The sequence below is a fragment of the Lissotriton helveticus genome, chromosome 8, assembly GCF_964261635.1.
Source record: "Lissotriton helveticus chromosome 8, aLisHel1.1, whole genome shotgun sequence".
Taxonomy (NCBI): Eukaryota; Metazoa; Chordata; class Amphibia; order Caudata; family Salamandridae; genus Lissotriton; species Lissotriton helveticus.
In genome coordinates, this window is record NC_136069.1 from 354,707,992 (window position 1) to 354,727,331 (window position 19,340).

The 19,340-nt window shown below is 43.5% G+C and overlaps 1 protein-coding gene across 1 annotated transcript in view; it reads left to right on the plus strand.

Moving 5' to 3' along the window:
- The window catches only part of LOC144771636 (cilia- and flagella-associated protein 337-like), a 556,113-nt gene that overhangs the window by 92,489 nt on the left and 444,284 nt on the right, over window positions 1-19,340 (plus strand). Inside the window, exon 4 of the mRNA XM_078656000.1 lies at window positions 5,819-5,902. Coding sequence (XP_078512126.1) covers window positions 5,819-5,902 — 84 coding nt within the window. The remainder of the gene's footprint in view (window positions 1-5,818; window positions 5,903-19,340) is intronic.

Genomic DNA, 19,340 nt, shown 5'->3' on the forward strand with positions numbered 1-19,340 from the left:
TAGGCACCAAATCCTTTTGGAATGTGAAGCCTCTTGTCTCCAGAGGGCACTGCGAGTATGCTGCCACCTGTGTTGCTGGACTCCACCTGTTTAACTCTGATGTCTAGCTCTCTGAGACTTAGCTCATGGGCCATTATCCTCTACTCCATGGCTAGTCTCTTTTTATCCAAGGCTTTCTCCTCTTCTATGGCCAGTTTTGTTTCCTTCATCTTAAGTTTGACTATCTGCATACTAAACTCCCTGTCAGCTGGTATGCAGGTCCTCTCTTTGCCTTTCCACATCATCATCTCCTTCTGGTGCTATAACCAGTGACTGGTAAAGTTCCACCCAGACCCTCAGCGCCTTTTGAAGCACCAGCTTTCAAGTGTTGCTCTTGGCTGGAAGTCCTCTCTCCTTGCAGAACTCCTTGAGCTCAGCCACAGTGTAGGCATCCAGGTTGGCAAGCTCAAACTCCATAGTTGCAAGTCTGATTTCAGGCACAACAAGTACAATGAGAGGGAATTTGGAAAAAGCAATAAGGTCACTCAAGGGGAATTTAAAAATAACTCAAAATGGTATCATATTATTTTTATGGGATCACATAAATACAAGACAAGATCTCACTGGGACAATGGGATCTCAGAACAAACAGAGGCCACTGACAGCTGTCAGTGTCAAGAACCGGGCCACAGACCATCCAGGGTTTACTAACCTCTGAGGTTTCTCAGAGCGGATGGCAAGAGGTCCGGGTGGTAGGCACCCTTCTTCTACTCTCCTTCCCCGCAGTTCAGGGGTGGTAGCCTGAGACTTGCCACTCAGCCTAGGGTCTGTACCCTGAGGCTGAACAGGGTGCAGGGAGGACTCCTCCCTCTCCTTGCTCCTCCATCTGGGCTCCTGTATTTTCCTCTTGGGAGTGGACGGCCTCCCCTTCAGCTCTCCTGACACCAGGGACAACTCATTCCCCAGAATGCAGTCTGTGGGCATCTGGGGACTAGCAATGTCCCTCCTCTGTCCCACCTCCCCACCCCACTCTAGGGATACCAGGGTCATGAGGCAGAAAAAGTCCTGCTCTTGGGCCTGAGGTATTCTACACACTTGGGGGGTCATTAGGATGGCGGGTGGACTTAGTCCGCCCGCCATCCCATCGGTGAATGGGACCGCCCGCCATAAGGGCGGTGGTCCCGTGGGGGGCATTAGGATGCGCCCGCCACTGTGGCGGTCGCATCCTGCATGTTTAGCATTGCGGCGGGCGGTGCAATCAGCCCCGCCCGCCAAAATGCTAAACATGCTTGTGACGCATTTACATAAACAAAGCAGCAGGCACCTTTGTTTATGCAAATGCAGGGGGGTACCACAGGTACCCCCTTTGTGCAACCCCCACCCCTCCTTCACTTTGGGGGCCCGCAGGGGGCCCCCCAAAGTGAAGACCGCCTGCCTTGCCGCCACGGAAAGGCAACTGTCCTGGCCCATCTTAATATGGCTAGCGGTGTCTAATAGACACTGCCACCATATTAAACCTTTTCCGCCCCGGCCGCAAGGCAACCGGGGCGGAAAAGCGGCGGACGGTCTTTCCGTCCGACGCGGTCCCCCCGCCATACTAATATGGCGGGGGGCATTTAGGAGAGGATGTCGGGCGGATTGCCCCCGCCAGGCTGGCGGTGGCTACCACCAGCCTGGCAGGGACAATCCGCCCGACATCCTAATGGGCCCTTTGGTCCGTGTACTACTCTGGAGAAACTAGCCTTTCCACTATCATGGTCTGTAAAGGAGAAAACCTGAAGTTTTGGGCTCTTCTCGAATGGGTCCATCTGATGCCCGCCAAGACAAAGGTCCAGTGGACCCGGTTCTTCGCGCACAGGGTCCACCAGTGACAACTTGCAATGTGAGATCAGGACTTCACGCTACAGCACCGACAGCTGGCTGTAACGACCAATGGGAAGTTCCAACAATAACCCTTTGCACGCCTGACAGGGTCTTCGCACTACATCGATGACGGGCTGCAACACCCAGTCTTTGCAATACATTGACGACTATCCATGAGACTCTCCCTGCTCCTCGCGGCCCCCTCAACTGCGAATGGAATACTTAGAAGGTAACTCTTTCAGCAAGACTAACCTGTAATCCGGCCTGCGCTCCATCGTGGTTGGCCTCAACTTGTCACCTGGTCTTGTGCATCCAGGTAACCACGAGTGGTGCTTTGTGTTTTAGGTGCTTAACTTTCCTGAAATCTTTAAAATTGCATATCTCTGGTTCTACTGGTTGCATTTTTGTCATTTTGGTCTGAAATAATATATTACATTTTACTCTATTTTTCTAAATTGGTGTAGGATTTTTCTTGTGTTGTGTTTGCACTTTATTACTGTTTGAAATGCTTCAAAAATACTTTACACATTGCCTCTAAATTAAGCCTGACTGCTGCTCGCCAAACTAACAGAGAGCTAAGCACATGTTAATTTGGAGTATGCTTGTGTTTCAACCTGACAAAGATTGTGGTTGCTACTTGAGTAGGGTTTCACACCCGTCAACCAATAACCCAATTTCCAACAAAGTTCGACCCCGAATTTCCATAGTTGCTACTTGGGGGGCGGAGTTTCCTGTGACGGAATAGATATCCCAAGTCCTTTTATAAATCTGGGACACATCCTCTGACGAGTGAGTTAATACAAGAAAAGACTGCAAACATTTCTTTGGGAACCGGGAAAGACTTTTTGATCAATCCAATTCTGACCTTTAAATTAAGGTATTAAATGGTAAATCATCATGAGCATCAGTTGTATTTAATCACATTCCGAAATCATGAAATGGAAGTATCTGAAGTAATAGTGTAGGGGCTTATGTGCTAATTAAAAATGTAGGGCGACATTTCTAAATCCATGTTAAAAGAAACGTTAATGGTCTTTTAACAATGCAATCACTGGGCTCATACACAGGTGTAATGCAGCTCAGGCTAAGCAATGCTGCTTTTTGAACTAGCTTCCTAGTTCTTAAGGGCCTTATTCACAAACTCTTTTCAATAAACAGGCGTATCTTACTCAAGCCTTAATTATGAGGTACACCTGAAAATCCATTCACAATTTGCAAAGCATTATATATAAGTAAGTGTGTTTTACTCTAAGCTTGACTACGATCTATTAATGAATTTCCAAGAGTAAGACGAGCTTATTCATGGTCTCCATAAATACACCTTTGTTACGTTTTGAAATGACCCACAGAAAATGTTTGTGAATCACACTGGATAGGCAGGTGTTACTCACATCTAACACAGGAGTAAGACACAATTAATCATAGAAAATGTTTGTGATTCAGGCCTTAATATTCTAGGCAGGCACCATGAAATCCCATTTGAAAGACCGGTAGGGTACATGTTTGCAGTTACCCAGTACGTAAATTACTTTTCTGGAGAAAAACAGACACGAAATAGTAAGGCAAGCTGGTACCCTGCTGTAGAGTAGGTTTATTTAACTAGCTAAGTTTAAAAGATGACCTTGATTATCCAGAAAACATCTTGAGATGCAGCATAAATGCAATACAAGATTATAGTCCTATGGATTGCCGAAAACTAATAGAAAAACATCAGTTTGGTTAGTTTTTAAGAGACGCCTCGTGTTCTGGAACCCAGCAGGCTAATCATGTATATTCGTTGCCGGGCGGGGCGGCTCCTCCATTAGAGCGAGGAGCGTCGCTCCACTATTTTCTCACAGTGCGAGAAGCAGAAACATAAAATGGTATTTTAAATACCATTTTATGTTTCTCCTTCTCAGGCTGCGAGAAAGCAGAAGGAAGGGCGTGCGTGGTTGGGGGCTGGCGGAGGGTATGCCTGGTTGGGGACAGGCCAGTCGCGGGCCCTTGAGGGAGTTACGGTGGGGCAGGGAGGCGGGGAGGGGGGGGGGGGGGCAGGGTGGAGGGACCTAAAAACCGGCATATGGATAATTGCAGGTAAGTACACAATTTAATTATTAAAACGAAATTCGTAGCTCGCACAGCATCACATTTTGCGATGCAGTACGCGCTACGAAATTCGTTTTAATAATTAAATTGCGTACTTATGTGCAATTATCCATATGCCGGTTTTTAGGTCCCTCCACCCTGCCCCTCCCCCTCCCCGCCTCCCTGCCCCACCGTAACTCCCTCCACGGCCCTCGGCCGGGATAGGCAAGTCCTCGAGGAGTGGCTTGCCCACTGTTGTGGGCCCTGACTGTTTGGTCGGCCCACTGGGGCCGACCAAACCAGTCATGCGCATTCTACATTTTCTCTGTGTAGGCCAACATAGAGAAAATGGCCTCCCTACAGGCACCCGGCTGGGTGCTGTCTGCACCAATCAGCGTTGACCCGGCCAGGAGTGTAGGCGGCGCGGGACCCGATAAGGTACGTCTTAATATATTTTTTTTAACCCTGCGTGAACCCCCTTGCGATCCCCACCCGCGAGTCATGCCAGCCGCGACTGATTGCCGGCCACCTTTCACCACCCCTTTTTAAATTGTGAATTCAAATATGCAGTCAATGCGGTTTGAGGAAAGAGTGATTTGGCTACCCAGTGACCATGTGTTAGTCCTTGGTATTCTAACATTTGGAATTAGATCTCCACAGAGATTATGGTGGCCATCAAATGCAGAAACAGTGCTGTACCTTATTTCAGATAGGGGACTGTATGGTGTTGTACTAAGTATGGATGGGCAGTCAGAGGAGTGAGTGGAAGAAACTGTCCATTTGCCTTCACCCTTCAACCTTAGAAGCCTCTTCTGAACAATGTTAAACGTTAGTTTATTCTATCCTAAAATATTCTGTTTTTTGTGCTTGCTTTTCATAGCCTCTCTATTGCACGCAAGCCCTACTTAAATGACCATTTCCGCCCTACAAGTTTTTTGAACTTGCACATTTATTTCTTGTTGTCTGTACTTAACTCTGCGTTTGACAATCCAGGCTTCATCCTAGTTTCTACTGGAACTATAAATACTTCAAAATGCTAAATGTTTATTTTCTAGATCATGTTTACTATTATACAAAGCAACCTAATTGTTATCCATTTGCATTGTAATTCACAAACACTGCGTTCCAACCTACTTTAGCACCGCTTCTTGCCCTGTGTAGCCATCCTATGTTTCTCTAGCAAAGGCTGTATTGTAAAAAATATTTGTTTTGTTTTGTTGTGTCTCTAGTTTGATGTTTTCACAATCTCCTTATGTACACTGCTCTGAAACTCTAGAGGGTGAAGCCCACGCTAAATACACCACAACAAATAAATAAATAAATAAATAAATAGACTCACTGCAACACTTGTAATGAGGTTAAAGTTATATCTTCCCATTTGCAATAGGAAATACGCGTGAAAGGTATAATTCTATGGGTGTGCACCCTAAATATCGCACCCAGATTGTCGATGGCACAGAATATCAAGGACAAAATATTAAAACATAACATGTGTATTTGTCTTTGTAAACCTCACCTTCACCCAAGGGTACCTTGGTGCTGAATAACTGATGTTTATTGATACCCATCTCAATGGTACTCATTGTATCGACCTCAAAATCATGAAACCAAAAAATAGGCAGTCAAGTAAGTATAGATTTTCTATACCTATCTCCTCATATATGTACCTTGTCAATACATATATCTTCAAGGTACGAAAATGTAGAGTTAGGAATAGTACATGTAAACTTCTCTAAATGCACGTGCTTTCAATATTTTTGTCTATGACATTCTTCTAGGTCGATATTCTGTCGCACAACTATTCTACAAGCATCACAGCTTGTGTCTGAGCTGCATGAGCATTTGGAAATGCTGACACAATAATTCATAGCTTGGAGCAAATATGTCTGATCTGTTTTCCTTTTCATTTTAGACACTTGAGCAAGAAGGACATACGTTTCTGGATGTGGAGAAATTCAAGTGGATCGTGAAGAAGCAAACAGGCTTACGCGGTATTGTAAGTGTGCAAATAAGCCAGTGTGTTGTGGTCATCTTCACTACATTAACTAGTGTGAAAATGCCTTACATCTTGTATTTTTGAACCTCACAATGGCATATTGCTTTAAAACTTTGCTAAAGTTCTGATAGAAGAACATTTGATAGGGAATAAACCAGCTGGAGGTTATACATATCTCCACTGGCCCCTTAGTCCAGAAATATAAATAGATACTCTTGATGAATGATGTCTGGGTGTGCCAGTATTCATTTTTCATAAGCTTTTAAAGGCTCTCATTAGGAGTTGCCTGATACTGGCGGCACAGTAGCTGTCCATGCAAATTTTCTATGACAGTGAAATAAATCTTACCCAGTACTGTGCAATAGCAAGTTAAACCCATGGAATGAGGAATTACTGTGTGGTACTCAATTTTCTGGTCATAACATTACACAGAATCACCAATCCCGTCATGTTTAACACATACATTTATCACCAGCCTGCAGGCGGTAAACACCTATGGGCCTCTGAGTGAGTTAAGCGGCAGTTGGAAGAAGAATTGTTGGTGGAGTAGAGGAGGGAAGGTTAAGGTGTTTTCTGGAAGGGGGAGAATTATGTGCTCCCACCGTCAAAAAAGGGGAATGATGCTTGCAGCCCAAGCGTCCTGTACATTTACCACGAAGAATTACTATGTAGTAGTTCTCTAATTCCCAGAAAAAGCAGATGTAGAAAAGCCTACCCACTCATAATCAGGCAGAGCAGAATTCCATATAGCAATTCTATTCCAGCTGATTTTTATTGAGGGCCTACGTGACGAACGTGGATGCAGGAGTGCTGCGGGTTTAAGTAGTGGCATTGGAGGAGAGGTGCCATTTCGGAACTGGTTTTAGTTTCAGGAGTTAAAAGGCAGGAGAGGGAGATACATGGATATAAAAAAGGTGTCAATTCCATTGGAAAAGGGCAAGGAGGGAAGAAGAACAGAATTTGGAAGACAAACATGGAACAAAGGCAGCAGCAAAAAGAATTAGGAGAACCGCATGGAGTGTAGAGTGTAAGTGTAAGAACAAAGGGGGGGGAGTGCAAATATGTTATAAATAATGCACAGGAATATGAACAGAATCTGTTGAGAAATTGAAAACCAGCGAATTTGAGACAAGCGTTCAGAAGTGCCCCTAGAAACCTCAGGGTTTAGGACTTTGTATGAAGACAGTAAGCAGTAGTAGTAGGCAGAGATGAGGGAGCAGGAAGATTGGAGCTGAAGCAGCAGCATTTTTGATACATTGGAAGGGAGAGATGGAACAAACAGGCTGCAAGAAGACGGAAATTATAGTAACCCAAGCAGCACAAAGGCGTTAGAAAGTAGCTTAACTGAATCCGTGGCCACAAAGGTTTAATTTTTGCAAACCTTGAAAAGTGTATGCCAGTTAGATCAACATAGAAGGGAAATGTATGACGAGAGAAACTGAATAACGTAGAACTCAAAGTTTATGAGCAGAAGGAGACAAGAGACCGACAAGTGGAGGGGCAAAGAAGAGAAGCTTGTGATAGAGAGCAAGAGAGAAAAGGGAAAAAGAGAACCTCAGTATTAAACCAGTTGATAGAAATGAGAGAATAACCACTTAGAAAAGGAAAGAAAGCCATAAAAGATCTGGAAGTCTTTGCTGAACATGTAGCTGCAAAAAACGAAAAAGGAAAGAACATTTCCAAGGAAGAATGTTGAAAGAGGAAAGAAAGACCAAGCACTGACCTCTCTAGAACCAATCTTCAGAGGTGTCCGAGGGCGAGAAACAAGTAGAGCTAAGAAATACAAGAGAGATATGAGTGTCACCAGAAAAAACAGACCGATAAATGCCAAGTGCAGAGTGTCGTGGGAAACAGCAGCAGATTTAGAAAGATGAGAATATAAGTGTGTACAATGTGACATGCATGAATTAGACAACTGGACATAAAGAATGTCACCAGTGGAACTGTGCAACCGAAAAAAGTATAAGTGGTACAAGTGATTGTAGAAATCAATTGAATGTAATTGATGGGTTTCAGTGTTATATAGTGTAGCCGATAGGGCGGATTCGGCATATAAAAGTTAGTAGTTTTGTCCCACACAGCACCCAGTCTAGAGTCTAAGCAAGAGGCAAGAATGAGTAGCACTTATCTGCACAGTCTGAAAGTACGGCAAGTATACCAGAAGCTAGAAAGATTGGGGCTGCTATGGAGTGAAGCCTCCTATGCACAGTCAAGGGAAGGCATTGAATATCTGATGTAATCAGGGCAACATGAGGCTGATGGTCATCAGCAAATTTGGCTAAGAGGAGTGAAAATGTAGCTTGAAGAGCTGATGCCACCAATGTTGCTTATAACCCCAATATCTTTCTGAGAATTGAGAGGCTCAATTCTCTGTGAAACGCAGAGCACACTAAAGCAAAATTAGGCAATTGGTATGACATTGTGTAAATCTGTGCAGACAATACACCCATACAATAATAGTAGCTCATCAGAATCTGCATTGCTTTTTTAGTGGCAATGAAATCATAGCACATTACACCAAAACTCTTACATCTTCTTCCCTACTGTTTCCCTTCCTCAGTAAACACTTTGGGGCCTACTCACGAAGGTAAATATAACTGTGTACATTTATTCATTGGTATATTTACTACTACACCTATGTACATCACGGCAAGTTTTTGCTATTCACCATCTTCATGCGTAGATTTATACATAGGTGGAGGCTTACCTATTTTCATCCACTCAAATCAGGATGCAGAGTTTCCTACTACAGAATGTAAAACAGTAAAGTTACAACGAGTATATTTTCACACATTTGTGTATATCGCCAACACTGTGGCACTGTGGCATGGATCTCCCTTTGGGAAAATATATGGAAAATGATTAACATGTATTATGCTTTAACAAAAATTACAAATATTTAATGTATAATATAAATGTAAGCTCATTTAACATATGTATTATTAACTTAGAGGTAATAAGATAAAATAATGCATTATATTAACTCATCAGATTAAATATGTATTAACCATTTAGTTAATTAGTAAAATTACATATATTCATTTAATTTATACGTTTTTAAAACAATAATAACAGTAATTTAAAACAAATTCCCTCCCTCTCAAACATACTTCATTTTCGATTAATGTGTAGTAAATTTTGCTAGTTCTTTTTTTTGTGTGTTTTTTTTAATGTGTTGAGAAGAGTAAATCTAAACTGCCCTACATGTATTTACTTAGACGATATGGCGGCAGGTCGATATTGTGCATGCAATATAATTACAGGTCAGTATTCCAACCATGAGCTTGTGGTCCATGCAACCAGCGTGGAGACCTCACCACAGCCAACACTCACAAGAGAAATTGAGATATCCTATTTGGGTCTGCAACTGAACTGCAAAAAACTTGAAACTGCTCGTTAACCAAATCATAAAATAATAGGAAACTACAATGAATATCTAAATGTTGTCAAGGGCGCTAGGTAACAACCTTCAAGCCTATGTAAACACAGTCTGTTTTGTTAAAATTCATAAAGTAAGCTGCTTCTTTGCAGCGCTGAAGATCACATGAAAAAGACAGGATGACTTGAAATCATCTCTTAGAAAAGGCTCTTGTGTCTGCCTGAGTTAAGTCCTGTAGAGACACTATAAACAGAGATATGTCTAGAAAAGAGAATCCCTGCCGCCAATGCACAATGACCCCAAAAACCACACCAGCTTATGGATGGATTTTGATCAATTCAAAAAAGACTAAAAGGCCCTTCTAGGAAATTGAAGAATTTCCTACAGCCACTGGCCCAGCGAACAGAACCAAGGAGAATCAACTGCAAATAGTCCAAAATAACTATGAGGATTTAAAAGAAACTAAGTTGCTGACTTTGTCAAGTGTAAGTTCATTTCATGAAGAGACAACGTTGTAGGAATGGAAGCAAGGCAAGAATATCCATCCCTTTTAAGCATCCAATTTACTAAGAAAATAATATTTGGCTCGAAATACCTCACTGCCTTGGCTGCAAGTCCAATACGACATAATCCAATGTTGAAACCTAGGTGAATGTGTAATATGAAAGTATAGCTACTGCCATTCATACTAATGTGCTCTTACTCAGTGGGGTAGCTTAGTCAGTGAGATTCGGAGAGGGGGGGGGGGTGTGAATCTCAAATTATCCAATTAACATAGCAGTGGGCTGCAGGATGAAGGGGTGAGAAGATTAAGGTCCAGGATGGACTATTTCCATGAGGAACAGGGTCAGTAATGATTTCCATCAGGTGGGTATGTCTAGAGTGGCACACTGAGCGAAAAATGATGGGCTAAAATGCTACCCTAGCAATTGTTGAAAGTAACAGCTATCCACGCCTATTACTGCCAATGTTTGTAATTTTGAAAAAGTAGTACATTTGCACCCATTCAAGGATTACTTCTATGAATGGAGCTGTAATATTACTTTTTTTTTTAAACAGTAACCATTTATATATGTTTCTGATCCCAAAAAAATAACACATTAAGTTAAAAGCTCCTAGTGAAATGAGAATGATTAGAAAAACTGACACAGACATAACAGACCCGAATCAGGGCCACAGACCACCAGGGTACGCCTCTGACCATCCCACCAGGCCTAGTAGTTCTCCTTGAGAACTCATGGGTACAGTCATATACATCGCAATGGCCTGGAGTCCCTGTCCTGGACTCACTTATTCTAAATGTATTTTCATTGAACCAGCTCTACTTTGTTGCTTCTACAAGAATCCTTGATGGTAGAGTTGTCAAATCAGTTCATGTAATGGGGCTCCATGTTTTCAGTACTCACATTTAAAAATGATTTTATCAAGTGACTGACGTCCCCGTGTACTAAGCCCAAGACACAAATTGAGGTGGGAGCTCCAGCAAATTAAGAGGGCTATCATAGTCCGCTGAGCCAAGGGTCTGGCTTGGCTTGATGAGTACATGCACGAGCCAAACCATAAAAGCATTTAACATTTATATCATGCAACAAACATAATGTAAAAATATGATACAGTCTCTTCAAAATATTTTTTTTAAAGTGCATTTCTTTAACATGCAGGATCTTTTCACCTTAGTACATCAGATTATGTGAATTCATAGACAGACATTTGTTAAAAGTGAGTTTTAAAAAATTAACTTAGAAAAATGAATAGGGGCTATAGAGGGCGCACAGCGGAATGCCTGCCGTGTGAGTTAGCTCCACCGGTCGGGGACAAGTTCTGATGGTTTCCAGCGGCGAACGGACACATACTTAGCCACAAATACAAGTGCTGTGTGTCAAAGGTGGCTGGAGTGGTAAGGGAGCAGAAACAGCCCGAACAACTAACGGAACGGATCCAAAAATGGGAAAGTGAGCTGACGCTGTATAAACCACCGAGCAGGCTAAGATGGTGGCGCCCAGCAGAGTGACCAGATCGGTCTGAGTATGGTGAGGCAAGCGAGGAAAATAAGCGCATCACAGCGAAACTACTCGGCGCCTAGAATACATAAACGCCCAAATAGTTAACATACCGCGGCACGCTGACACAGACGATGCATCAGGGAGGAGGCGTGTGTGAAAGGCAATGCGCTTCGGACCTGAACAAAATGGCGGGCAGCTCCGGGGAAATCAGCTGCTGCGGGTGAATGCAGGAACTGCGGAGCAGGCAAAAGCAGTATCCCATAGGATGCCTGAGTGCCTCAGTAACTGGCTTTAAGAACTGCACGCACAGCGTAATAAAGGATATAGCGACGGCAGTGTAGCCAAACAATTGTGTATGGGCGATGTCTAATATTGTAGGAATTTGCGCGCCAAATCGGAAATGTGCATAAGTTGATGACAGGGACGCTGCTGAACCCTGAGAGAGCACAGAGCGGCGAAACACCGAATGCAGCACATAGATGAGGTGCTATGTAACGAGACTACCTAGCGAACTATCATTTACCCAAAAATCTATATTCAATGAAAATAAATAACAATATTGATGTGATATTGGTGTAGCTACTGGCGCCTAATGCGTAGAAAGGTGGATCATGGCCCCATGAGGCAAATGTGTCTCTAACGTTACTATCCGGGTGAACGCTGTGTAAGCCAGAGATTACACGGCTGGGAGGAGGCTGATTTAACATCGGAAAGACGACGCAAGGTAACTGACTGGTAGTGGCGGTGCAAGTAGAGAGGCGTCTCACATAGAAACAGAGTGCACCTGCAGGGACTGTAGCACCAATATAAGGGGAGTGACCAAAGCAAAAATGGGAAAGACAGATAAGCAGCAATCCAAATTGCAGTTCGAAGCCAAAAAGAACAGCAAGGGTGCAACGGAGCAATCCGATGTTGAACCAGAAAATGACCAGACTCCTAGTGCAAGCATGGAAGGGATGCAGCAGGTAATCTAGCAGAGTCTGCAGGATATCAATGGCAAATTAGACACCATTACTTTACGAGTGGACAACATGGCGGCCCAGCTAGACAAGCAGGGGGAGAGACTGGTGGAAGCGGAAACAAGGTTATCGGTGGTGGAGGACGTAACGCATGACACAACGAAAAAATGTACGGAAATGGAGAAAACGCTGGACACTATCAGAAACAAAGCAGAGGATTTGGAAGCGAGATCCCGCCGCAACAATATTAGGATCGCGAGAGTTCCGGAATCCACAAATACCGGAAAGATGGAAACGTATGTGGAGGAAATGATTTGAAGCATCTTCGCTGTGGAACAACTTTCAGCGGTCTTTCTGGTGGGAAGGACGCATCGGTCTCTAGTTCAACGACCAAAACCGGGCGCCACTCCCCGTATCATAATCGCCCGAGTGCTCAATTATAGAGATCGTGATCTGATTTTACGATTAGCTCGGGAAAGGAAGCAGATCTCTTATCATGGTAACACATTGGAATTTTACCCAGATTTCACTATCTCAGTTCAACTTGCACGCAAGGAGTTCAACCCGGCAAAGAAAAAAATTACGGGAGCTGGGGATAGAATACGCCATGCTGTACCCTGCCCGACTAAGGGTTACACACGAGGGTAGGGCTACGATACTCCAAACCCCAGCGGCAGCACAAGAGTTTCTGAAAAAATACAACAGACGACGAAAAGAGCAGCAACGTCAGGAGCGAAACCGAGACTCAGAATAACTGAAAGCAGAGAGAGCAGCTATGATTGACATTCAATGGTGCAAATGGGTAAATTATGAAATAGCACACTAACGCCGAAAAATATTGGAACAAATGGGGACGGGCAACATGGACACTGGGCCCGACCACACACTATTGTCACTGACAGGTGGCAAGAACCAGAACCATACAAGGCCCACTTGCTAACAAAAAAGAACCTGATCTAGAGCTAATTGTCTGATACCAAACAGTCAAACTTTGGTACGTGGCAAGGACAGACACCTAATATGTGAGATCTGTGTATGCCAACAATGTGCTGGTTTATCCCTGTAATAGGGTGTTAATATGCGTGCTAGCTCTCATATGTTATATTACGGGTACTATGGTGGCGATCAAAGCCATGCACTACAACTGAATCTAAGATATGAGCTTAGACAAGGAGACTCTGTAATAGGATACTGTAAGTATGAGCACGAAGTAGCCAGGTGCATTGTAGTCCTGTTGTGTATCTAAATATATCACCTGGGGCCTTAAGTACCAAATACAATGTCTAAGTTGGCTACATACCACAACCACTGGGACTATCCATGCACGAAGGATACATACACACAATGATTATTACGAACTCTATACAGACGGTATTGTGTCTGCATTACTAAAACACACCCGGCCACATCCATTAAGTTGGATGGAGTTGTGTGCATCTGGTGGACCCGCCAAGCGGGTGTTCCTCAATAAAGTTGGGACATGTTGTTTGTTGTTGTAAGGGATTGTCTTTGGCATGATTGGGATGCTGAAGTGGGGGGGGGTGGAGAGTGGGAAGTTCTGTACAGTTAATCGGACCAATGTATATAAGAAACATCGCTGAGATCCAGGAAAAGGTTTTGATATACTGCAAATTGAATACTATATTGCGAAATAATATTGCTATATGTCGAGAGATATACATGATGCTGATTTGGATAAGGTGTGATAGAAATGTCTAATGAGAAGCTGCAAACTAAACAATTGAACTTGTTAACTTGGAATGTAAGGGGACTGAACAACCCGAAGAAAATTAGGCAGACCTTTGCTTATTTAGACAGGCAGCGGGTTGACATCGCTCTCCTCCAAGAGACGCATATTGCTCCACACTCTAATGTACATATTGGACGGAGAAGGGTGGAAACTATGTGTATGGCGTCTTACTCCTCATATTCTAGAGGTGTTGTTATATTAATCAGGAAAGGGCTGAACTTTAGTATAGACACCACTATCACTGATGACCTAGGACGATACATTTTACTGACAGGCACGCTAAGGGGACAAAAACTGGCTATAATCAGTACATACGAACCGAATATAGACAACCCTAACTTCTATCATAACATATGGTGCAAACTCCATGAGCCACCAGACATTTCCTTGATAAGGGGAGGAGATTTTAATGTCGCATTACAAGATTACTTGGACAGATCTGGTGGAACCACAGAACCACATAAAAGGGCGAGGGGTAAATTACGTGATATCATGGTAGACATGAATCTGACTGACATATGGAGATCACGACACCCTGTCCAATTCGAAGCAACACATGTGTCAGCAGCACATAATAGCTGGTCGCGTATTGACTATTGGTTAGGGTCGGATGACATATTACTTTGGACGGAATCACTGACACATTTACCTAGAACACTGTCCGACCATAACCCTGTGCTCATCTCCTTGATTATGCCTAATTATATACCGCCACCTTGCACCTGGAGGTTTAATGCAAAAGCATTGTTGGATACGGTGTATACTGATGCTATCCATCATGCTATCCCGGACTACTTTGCATTGAACCAACCCTCTACTGAAGATACAAGCCTCCTATGGGAAGCCTTTAAGGCTACTATTTGAGGAATTTGTATAAGTACCACGGCAGGTATTCTTAAAGACATTCAACACCAAATCACTATGTGGGAAAATAAACTACGAGCACTGGAGCAGGAATATGATCGTACACAGAGCGTGCAGACACTGGGTGAAATCAAAGCTGTACTGTCAGAATACCAAAACTATGCAGAGGATGAACTCAGATATGTCACTAAGAGACAGAAAGCGAGATCCTATGGTGAGGGTGGTAGACCGGGGAGGGGACTAGCCGCTAAAATTTGCTCAGGGCACGCGCCACAGATGGTAAGAGCAGTAAAGGATAATACTGGGACATTACATCAAGACACACAGGGAATATTAAAGGAATTCATGACTACATATGGCGACCTGTATGCCTCCAAATGCAAAACATCTGCGGAAACAATAATGAAATACTTGGAAGACATAGAAATAGCCTGGCTATCGGCCGCGCAACGTCAATACTTGTCTTTACCGATCACAGTGGAGGAGGTCACCAAAGTAATTAAATGTTTACCTAATGGTAATGCGCCTGATGTGCGAATTTTATAAGGCCTTTGTAGATCAGCTGGCACCCCGATTGGTGGAGGTATATGGTGATGCATATGATAAGAACACATTACCACAGACGATGAGAGAGTCAATGCTCATCGCTCTCCTAAAACCTAACAAAGATCCGGAATATTGTGGGTCATATAGACCGCTATCTTTGATTAATGTGGACACTAAAATACTAGCAAAACTGCTTGCTGTTAGGCTCAAGCCACTGATGATAAATCTGATCAGGGCAGATCAGTCAGGATTTATTCCTTCCAGGCCCACAGCACACAACACTAGGACATTATTTGCGCTATCGCACTACCTAGTCCCTAACAAAAGCTTCAGCGATCCTCTTAGATGCTGCTAAAGCATTTGATTCCCTCGAATGGCAATATTTGCATACTGTGCTGCAGAGGATGGGCTTCCCACCTATGTTTTCGCACTGGATCCGATTGCTATACACAAACCCAACAGCACGCATAAAAGTTAACAACTGCATATCAGAGGCAATCCCCATTGCTAGAGGGACGAGACAAGGATGCCTGCTGTCCCCATTATTAATTGCGCTAGCACTGGAGCCATTAGCCTGCAAAATTAGACAAAAACATCACTACTCAGCGCTTCAATTTCCACAGCAGGCGTTGCATATCTCGTTATATGCAAACGATATGCTGTTATATTTAAGAGACCCTGAACAATATCTGAACCCACTATTAAGAGAATCTATTAAATTTGGGCAACAGTCTGGACTAGCAATAAACTGGTCTAAGTCAATGATTGTACCGTTAATGTACCGTTAACAGACACTACATGCCAATTCCCAGCAGAGTATCCACTAGAATGGCAATCAGAGTCTGTAAGATATTTGGGTGTATGGTTTCCCCGAGACCCAGAAGTGGTTGTTCGCACCAACTATAGTAGGGTGATTGGGGTGCTGGAAGAAAAAATAGAACGATGGATTCAGCTACCATTGTCATTGGCAGACAGGTTAGCCATAGTGAAGATGGTTATACTGCCAAAATTGCTGTATTTATTCAATAATGTACCTATTCAACCTCCAGCAGAGGTATTTCGCAGGATCTCCTCCATGGTGCTTCGCCTTATATGGGCAGGTAAACATGCCCGTATACAATTGCGCGTTCTTACTTTGACTTACTCAAAGGGAGGGTTTAAGGTTCCGGATTTTTTTCTATATTACCTATGTGCGCAGGCACAATATGCACACTATTGGTATCACAAAATCCCATATCTGACCCATGTAGCAATTGAAGAAGGAGACGCGCTGCCAACCCAATTAGATGCTATTATAACACACAGACGACCACCGCTACATAACCGAGACATAAACACAATAGACACGACGAACAAAGCCTGGTGTGAAATGGGTCGCAAAGCTAACAAACTGCCACTATATGCGCCTGCATTTATTTATTTATTTTACCAATCCATTATCATCCTGAACTATCAGTCCCGCAGGAGGAGGTGGGGATGGGTCTACTACACCAAGTAGGAATGGATACGATGGGACACCTGTATAATAATGGTGTCTTTATACAGCTTGCTGAGCTTTCGTTCATAAGTAACCAGACATTGCTGTTTCAATTCACGTATCACAGATTACAGGGGGCAATAAGGAAATTATACACGACATATCCAGCGGAACCGCCGCAACTGACCACATTACAACTTTTACTCACAGCTCCTACAGCGCAACACATGGTGTCTAGGCTTTATGTTCAATTGCAGGAAGATATAGGAGACACGACACACAAAGCATAGGGGAAATGGAATAACAGCCTAGATGTACCACTAACTGATGCGGAATGGTCTACAACCTGCTCACTGACTGAATTATTAACACTGAATGGCAACCTGCCTATGTTGCACTATAAATACATCCACCAGACCTATTATACCCGGAGCGGCTCTGCCGATATGGATTGCGTATAGATGCTAGATGCCAAAGATATGGAGCAGAAGTAGCAAATTTCTCACACCTTGCATGGTCATGTGCGGAAGTGGCAAAATATTAAGAAGAGGTTGCGCAGTTGGTGGGTGGGATGTTGGGTGTAGATATATCATGCTCGATACGTACATGCCTGTTGAGATTAGTACCCGAGCTGAGAGCCACTAAGCGAAAATATTGTGTGATTGCATTGCTGTTGGCAAAGCGTAGAGTGTCTTTATGCTGGGGGAGTAAACAGAGGCCAAAAATTAAACAATGGATTACTGATCGAATTTATTGTAAAGAAACCTTACATGCTTATGAAGAAGAACTGCCCGCGGGGTCGAAACCCAGAGACTACTGGCAATATTTGGTGGAATATTTGAAACAACACCAAGTTAACTAAACATGGGATGTGTAGCTGTAATGAAACTCTATCACAGTTGACAATAATGTATTGTTGCAACTACTGGATGAAGGATGTTGTTGTACAACGGTCTGTAAGTTTTATAAATGTTGGACATTGAATGTCTTTTCAAAATGCTACAAAAAAAAAAAGAAAAAAAAGAAAATTGACTGGCCAACCACTGACTATGATATTAGTGAACACAGAGGCAAGTTAGTAGTCATGTAAACCCTAAATATGGCATAGATTCTTATTATAGATGGAGCAACATTATAGTCTATTAAATCTAACAAAATATGTGTTGTACGGTGCACATCCTGAACTCAAGTATTTAAAAGTGTTTCATATGTAATTATAAAGAAACGGAGGCTCTGTGAAATTTAATGTTTGCTGGGCTCACACAATTTGGACAAACAGGGCAGCTGATATTGATTCCAGATTATATGGTTTCAGTAGTTGATAGAGTGGCGGGGCAGGGAGAGGTGGAGAACAGGGGGCGGAAGGGGTAAAGAAAAATAATTTTAAAAAGTACCTTCTCGCCACATCGCGCCCCTCTCTTCGGCAGGCACAGGCTTGTAGAGTGCACTGTGACCAATCCTGATGCTACTTTCATGCTGCTGAAAAAAGCATCAGGATTGGCCTGAGCGCCGAGATTTGTGCTCACAGTGAGACTGGGAGCCTGTGCCTATTCTCTCCAACCCTGGATGCAGCTTGGGTTGGAGAAAACTTCAGTGCGCATGGTGGTTTAGTCATCCTGAGAGGGCCGGCCAAACCATCATGCACACTGATTACAGTGCAAAACACTCCTCCACCAGCCTGTCATCTCTGGCCCCACCCCAAACCCTCAGTTCCGAACAAAAAATAAAACGATAATGAACAAGGCTTTATTGTCGTTTTATTTTTCATTTTTTCAACTGTTCAAAGGTGAGGCGACGCTCCTCCTCCATTGTAGTGGAGTCGCTGCTGTATGGTTTCACATTTTGAAATTCAACTACCAGTGGCCTTATTACAGAAAGTGCCTCGGGCGCAGCAGGTGTTTTCCCCGGGGCACTTTGGTATTACAGAAGAGGTTGCAGACACTTGTGCGTCCCCTTTGGTAATACAGAGAGCATTTGCACACATATATCGCCAGCGCTATAGAGAGAGGGTGATCCCTCTTTGCATGGAGGCATGGCCTCATGCAAGAGGGTAGAACACTACCTCTATTGCCATTTCATATTACCAACGTAGGTGCAGAGGTAAAAATGCCCTTTGGAGGTGCACTGAAAATGCGCCACAAAATGTTGTGTCAATGCACCCCCGGAGGGCAGCCCTCTTGAGGGATTAAAGGGGGTTCCATGGACCACCCAGAAATCCTCCTGCAGGTGGGTGCAATCACTCATTGCACCCGCCTGCAAGTGGTTCTCTAATCCCTTTTGGAAGTGCAGGCGGGTTGCTGCCTGCACAGAGAAACATGGGCCAGCGTTAAAACTGTTCTCAACTGCACTGAGAGTAGCTCATTCTTCATAATTGTGTGCACTTTCCCTGTTTGCACCCTGTGCACCTGCTTAAAGGTGCTCTGTGGCACAAACAGGGAAAGTGCACTCTTATAGTAATAA